The 7,331-nt window shown below is 39.0% G+C and overlaps 1 protein-coding gene across 1 annotated transcript; it reads left to right on the forward strand.

Annotated features, from left to right (window-relative positions):
• Positions 1–6,090, forward strand: LOC113712648 (QWRF motif-containing protein 2). Its single transcript, XM_027236143.2, has 6 exons — positions 1–1,965; positions 3,657–3,776; positions 4,337–4,453; positions 4,588–4,677; positions 5,392–5,499; positions 5,671–6,090. The coding sequence occupies exons 1-6, from the start codon at positions 475–477 to the stop codon at positions 5,743–5,745; spliced, it is 2,001 nt and encodes a 666-aa protein (XP_027091944.1). The 5' UTR covers positions 1–474; the 3' UTR covers positions 5,746–6,090.
• The last annotated feature ends 1,241 nt before the right edge of the window (positions 6,091–7,331 follow it).

A 7,331-nucleotide genomic window follows, 5' to 3' on the forward strand; every position in this document is an offset into this window, starting at 1 on the left:
TTTAAAACCTCACTCCGTTAAACCCAGCAAATACTCCCTAAATCCTACTCTACCGCCTGTGAAGGAGGAGTCTGAGTACGACTTCGCTCATGCGGTCCGTGCCATATCTATGTACAACTTTTAATGCAATAGGCCTAGCCCCGGAAGCATACCAATTTTTCTCTCTCACACAGTCACACATTGGAACGACGGTTATGCTTCCCAAAATCTCGTCCTTAACAGGCCCGCACTTTCTCTCCCTTACTTCCGCGTGTAGTGTCGCCGGATTCGGTAACGGTCATTTTTCCCGATCCCTCACTCCGTCCTTTCTCTCTCTAAAACTATGCATAAACCCCACTCTCCACTCTCTCTCAGGCGCTAGCTAGATACACGTACACAGTTAACATCATTGCTCGGTCGTAATTTTCACTTTCTCTGATTAAATTGAGTGCTTTTTTCGGAGGATTAGGGTTCTTAAGAAATGTGAAGTTAGCAATGGTGGCTACTATTTCTGCTAAAACACCAAACCCTAAGCTCTCATCAGAATTCTCGTATAAGAATAGTACTAGTAGAATTGATAGTAGTAATGTCCGGCTAAATCCAAAGAGACCTCCATTGCTACCTTCGGAAGCTGAAAATGGACCTGCTGGCCAGCTACGGCGGCCGAAATCCAGAGAGGTTACGTCACGGTACTTATCGTCTTCGTCCACGTCATCATCTTCTTCAATTTCGACGTCGTCGTCTTCGAACTCAGGAAATTCCATTTCCTCGCGCCGGTCGGCTTCGCCGATGGTGTCAAGGACTACGACAACGACGGCGATGACTCCAACGCCGCAGAATTACCTGCGTCGGGCGCAGTCTGCGGAGCGTCGGAGGCCGGTCACTCCAAAGCCTTCGTCGGTGGAGATGTCCAGTGCTGCGAAGCTACTTCTGACGTCGAAGAGGAGTTTGTCTGTGTCGTTTCAAGGTGAATCGTTTTCGATGTCGGCAAGTAAGGCGAAGCAGGCTCCCGCTCCGGCATCGGCTTCTGCTCAGGCGGTTATTGGTGCGGGTAGCGCGAGGAGAGGTACACCGGAGAGGAGGAAACCGACGCCAGTGAAGGATCGGATGGAAAATTCAAGTTTTAAACCTAATGATCAGCAGCGATGGCCTGGGAGATCGAAGCCTGGGAATTCGAGTTTTTTGACTCGGAGCTTGGATTTTGGCGCTGCTGCTGATAAATCCAGATTCAATGGATCTTCGAATGATGTTAAATCAATGCAAAAATCTTCAATCGATGCTAACAATAGACTTAAAGCTGAAAAAAGATTGGAGCCAGCTACGAAAGATGTTGAGCTGGAGAAGAAAGCTGAGGTTGTTGCTAACGGGACTTCAGCTTTATCAAATGCTGCTACAGATGCGGCGCCTTCAGATAGTGAGAGTGTTTCTTCAGGGAGTACTACAGGTTTACAGGAATGTGGGAATTTGGCTCAATCACGAGGAGGCCTACGTGGCATTATCGTGCCTGCGAGATTTTGGCAAGAGACAAACAATAGGCTCCGAAGAGTGCCGGAGCCTGGTTCGCCACTGTCAAAACATAATGGATCAAAAATTAAAAATGTTTCAAAGTTAATTGGTGCAAAAAAATCTTTTAACGATACCCCTGTATCATCTCCTCGAGTAATTTCGGGGTATGTATCTCCTCTTCGAGCTGGCCCAAGGCCATCATCACCAAATAGGAGTTTGAATTCATCTATCAATTCTGCATTTAGAGGGATGACTAGTCCAATGAGGATGAGAAATGGTGTTGCAAGTATGTTGAGTAATGATGTATGTAGCACGCCGTCTATTTTGAGTTTTGCTGCTGATATTAGAAGAGGGAAGGTGGGGGAGAACAGAATCGAAGATGCACATGAATTGAGGTTATTGTATAATAGGCAGTTGCAGTGGCGATTTGCAAATGCTAGAGCAGAGGCTGCTCAATTGGTTCGGACTGAGACAGCAGAGGTAGTGCTAATGTTTGTCCCTTCTTTAATTCGAAAGACGAGATTGCACCTTCATGCACATTTTGCTTTGTCTCTTTTTGGATATAGCTTTGCTTGGAGTTCGTTCCTCACTTAATTGCTGTCTTATTGTGGTATTCTGTTGCATTCCTTTGGGCTCCTCTGTGGAGGCTTTCAATTGCAATAAGCGGTTGGAATTATCAAATTTCAATGCAGATAACTATGACTAACGTAGACCAGTTTATTACCAGTGCCGTATGAGTCTCTGGGAAATGAACCATTGTGCATACTTTTTGCTACCTTCACTAGTAGAAACAACACTACTTGGTTTCGAATTTGAAAGTCAGGTGTAGGTGGATGCCTTGTTGCTAACATTTATGAAGCCATTAATAACTAGGATAGAGTCTGAGGATGGCTAGTTCTGAGGGAATTTTCTGGGGATGAGGAGCTTAAATGCTAAAGAGACATGACAGAAAAGGGTGGCTATTTACTTCCCTCTCTGATAATAACTCAAATTGGAAAGATTGCTTTCATGCATTTTAGACAATGACACCGTAAGCGAAAAAATAATTTGGCACTTACTTCTGCTGCCAATCTTGAGAGAAGAAGTATACTAGTATACAAATGGTAGGCGGAGAAATGATTATTGAGAAATGCTAGGAATTTCTTTTTTAAATAAATAGCTAGATGCAGCCCATTCAAATTTGAAACCTATTTGTAGGCACTGAGATAATAAGACCCTGGTTAATAGGTTCAGGAAGAGAAACCCAAGGTGAGTTGGTTTTGCAATTTCAAGTTACTGGAGCTGGAGAAGAAGAGCTCCAGTAAAAGGAATAGTTCGGGTGAGCTTGATTACTTGGTTTTGTTTATAAAGTTTTTGACAGTATAGCTATTTTCTAGAATCATTCTATGGGTATTGTTTTTCCTAGCTGTGCAAATCAATGACGTGGTAGACTTAGTGGTTAGATTTATCTGTATTCAGGTGATTTCGGCCTCATTTGAGACATGGTGTCACTTCTGTACCAATAATTGACCTACTTGTGACTGTTTAACATCCTTCTATGCATTTCCTTTAACAAATCCACTACTTGTTAGTATAGAAAAAACATAAAATTCACGAATAATGTGTTACAATTAGTTGAAATCAGTAGATAACATCGTGGACAAGGACTTTGGATTGACATGATTAAAAATTACCCACCAATAATGTTTAGGATCCTTTTTATAGATTTTTTTTTTTCATGAATCCCCTGTAATCTAGTTTATAAATGAAAGAAAGTAATCTAAGTATACAAATGAAACAATCTATGTTGATTACTGAAATCCAGTTTATGAATCAAAGTAACCAAATGCATTTTTTCATGCCGCTAAACATCTTTATTGACATCATCAAGTTTCTAACATTTGCTTCAGCTATGGGTTGAGTCATCTATTGGGTCTGATATTCTCTATAATGAGAACCTAGCAGCCTTGGTACATTCTTTCCTTGCACATGAAATCTTGGGTTATTATGACATTAACACTAAAACCATCGTTGCCCCATAATTATCATATTCTGTAGGGCATAGATTGAAAAAATCCTAGGCCAAATTTTTATTTTGTCGACAGTCATAATATGGGCTCCTTGCAACAATTTAATTACTTAAGGCTACAATTCTGTTGGCTGATATTTCCTTTGATTTACTTATCCACCAGAGAAGTCTGTATAATGCCTGGGTGACTGTCTCAAAATTGCGGTATTCTGTCAAATCAAAAAGAATGGAGCTGCAACTACTGAGTCAGAATCTGAGGCTATTCACCATCCTTAATGATCAAGTAAGACTCATTTGTTGTTGTTATAATGCCGTATATGAATTACTAGTTAGTTGTTGAAGACTTATTTCATGCTTTTAGCACCATAATCTGGAAAGCTCTAACCCTTTCTTCCTTAGCTCATGATTTATCTATTGGTTCTTTCTTGAATGTGCATCAGATGATTTAATCTCTCTCTCTCTCTCTCTATATATATATCTCTCTCTCTGTCTCTGCGCATCTGTGCATGCTCACGTGCTTGTCCAGCTTAACCTGGAAATGCAGATGTGCTGCAATAGTTGCAACTTTTTAACAGGTTAATTTCATGATAACAAAGAAAATTTCTTTGCTTCTTGATCTTAGCCATGTTGAAAGTGATAATTCTTCTGCCCCATATACCTTTTGACTTTGAGGCCAGTTCCAGCTATATGTATCTTTAGTGGATGCCACTGAATGTGGATGCCACTGAATTAAATACGTTTGGCATATCTTTCATGCTTTAGTTAACATGATAAGAACCGTTTCCATCTACTAGCAATGGTCTGGATCTGTACTAAGTCTCAATTTGTGTCTATTTATTTCAGGTTCCATATCTGGACAACTGGGACATGATTGAGAGAGATCATTGCTCTGCTTTGTCAGGGGCTATAGAAGCTTTGGAATCTAGCACTGTGCGTCTTCCAGTTGGTGGTGGTGCCAGGGTATTTGTTCTTTTCTTCTTTTATTTTTATTTTTATTTTTTTAAAATTTGTGTTATGTGTGACAGCCCATCATTTTTTAAGTTTGGCATGTGATGGCCTAATATTTTCCCTTCTCCAATTGTCTTTTTTTGCAGGCAGACATTCAGGATGTTAAAAATGCTGTTTATTCAGCTATTGATGTGATGCAAGGAATGGCATCCTCCATATGCTCTTTGCTCCCAAAGGTGATTTCTGTTTTTAATAAATACAAGGAGCTACTGTTTATTATCAAATATATGTAGCAAACTTTGTTAACTGTTAATTGTTTGGTCTTCATTTTAACCTTATTGCTTCTACGCTTTTTCTTTTGCAACTGAAGAGCATCGTTTTAGTAGCTTGTCATCTTTCCATCAAACTATCAGCAAGGGAAAATAATTGAAGGGTAAATAGATGGACACTATTCCACCGCAAGCTCAACTTATATGATAGGCTAGGTTTTCGCATATGCGACGAGTGGCAAGTTCAAGGTGTTTTTCTTTATGTTGAAACAAAAAACGCTAAACTGAAAAGGAATTGTAGAGATGCCTATTTCCTGTCAGAATGTGGAAACATTAAGTCTACAAGAAAGAAAAGAAAAGAAATGTATATTGGTTACTACGTATAGAATGAGCATGTTTTGTCTACTTGTAAATCATTTATTTTCTCTGTGTTTTTCCTTTCCCCAAAAAAAAAAAATTCCTACTGCATAGCGGGAAGGTTTAAGCAGCCAGTGTACAAGATCTCGTAGGCAGATGTACCACTGTTTAATTAGTCTAATGCTTTGGGTAGGCTCTGAACATTCAGCTCAAGTTATACCTGCAAAGTAACATCACAGACACATGCTTCCATTATCATACTTGTGGTTCTCCATAAACTTGGAATATACTTCTCTACTATGTTCTGAACAATTTGGTCAACAGGTTGAGCAAGTCAACAAATGGATCTGCGAACTTGCAAGATTGGTAGCAAATGAGCGCAATCTGATTGAGCAATCCAGAGATCATTTGTCAAAGTTAACAGAGATGGAGGTAACAGTAAGATTTAGTTTTGTGTTCTGTGGAAATTTTTGATACTTATACAATTAATATCAAATTTGGTTGGTAGTGGTATCTATCTCTTCTATCATTGTGTTTGATCCCCCACTGTCTAACAATTGAAATGCTGAAGGACTCTCCTGATAAAGGTTTTATGTTTTCCAGGTGAAGGACTGTAGCCTCAGAGCACACATTCTGCAATTAAGACGTTTGCATCCTGTCTTAACAACCAAAGACTAAAGCTGATCAAACTTGACTGACGTGAAATCCTAAAACTTCCCCAAAAGGCCAATTTTTGCCTTGGATAACACGAGAGGTGGTGATTGACAGACAGTGAAACAGTTAACTTTTGGGTTGAAGAACTGAAGAATGGGCATTTTCTTCAATCTTTGGAAAGTAGTAAAAAAAGAAAAAAAAAAAATTTGGCATGCACAGTTGGTAGGAAATCATTGAAGTACGACCTAGATTTGTATACTGCTCATGTTCAGTAGCTTAGTGATATATATGTAAATATTTCTAATGATGATTCTGATAATCAAAGGCTTTCTCACTCAAGTTTGTATGGAAATGCACGTATTCGTATCATTCTGTGTATTCTTGTCTCTTTTTTTGTTTGCTTGGTTATTTTGGCTGCTTTAGTTAACACATATGGACTAAGTAGCTAACTTTGCTACACTACCACGGTCGTCCCATGTGAGTAGCACTTGACAGAGGTTTTTTTTCAAAAAATTTTTTTTTTAACCCACACCATCAGTTGCCTTCTATTTTTCATTTTCTTTTCCGCCATAAATCTTAACCAAACATGTGCTTGAGATGTGAGGGGTTGGTTGCTTTTTGTTGTCTTTCTGCGAGAGCAGGATAGCAATGGGGGCAAGACTTTTTCTGCCTGTGACATCATTCCCACTCCCTTCCTTCTCTACCTCAGTAATCTTCTCATTCTGTTCCATCTCTCGTCTCTTTTGTTCTTCTGGGTGATCCACTATTACAGGAGAGAAATGCTGAGATTCTTCTTCTCGGTAAGTGCATTTTTTAACCCCCCCCCTATTTTTGGTATCTGAGTTCAATTGTTAAAATGATGCAGGTTGAAATGCGTCTTTAATCTTTATATGTACTGCTCCAGATTAGTGTTGCATGTTTCATAATTTTTTCTGATTTCCAGTGATATGCTTTGATTCTGCCCTAAAGCCCTCTCGTGTTCTTGATTTTGCTGTATCATCATATGCTTTTTGCCTTGATCAACTACTTTGGCTTTTTTACTTTTTGATTGTTTACTTCATGGGGTGATCCTTAGGAGTACTAATGATTTTCGGGGAATTATTGCAGGGACAGAATATTATTTGGAGTGTATATATGAACAGCTAATGGTTGGAGCACTATTGTCAGGTTATATATTTGTTTGATAACTTTTTTGGGTTTGAGTTTCACTTTTTTTAATGCAATTGGCTCTTCAAATTCAGCATGCTATGCCTTAGTTTACTAGGATTCTGATGATACCCTCTTCTCTTTTCTTATTTCTTGATTTTCTTTCTTATGAGTGGATTTAAGATTTTATTGGTTTGATTATCTGAAAACTTCAAGACAATGGACCATACAAACCAATACAATGTGAATGTCGAGTGCTTAAAGGAAAATGAAAATTTTAAACACCATCTTATATTTTCCCCCTTTACCGTGCTATAGGGAACAAGAAGCGAACCAAATAACTAAGTAGAGGTTCCTTCTTGTGATGAAATGGTCAAGATATGATGTTTTCCAATGTAATAACTAGCAAATGTAAGTTGTTTATTTCATTACCTTGAGGTTCATTCAGAACATTTGGAATAATC

This window comes from Coffea arabica, chromosome 10c (genome assembly GCF_036785885.1).
Source record: "Coffea arabica cultivar ET-39 chromosome 10c, Coffea Arabica ET-39 HiFi, whole genome shotgun sequence".
NCBI classification, from domain to species: domain Eukaryota; kingdom Viridiplantae; phylum Streptophyta; class Magnoliopsida; order Gentianales; family Rubiaceae; genus Coffea; species Coffea arabica.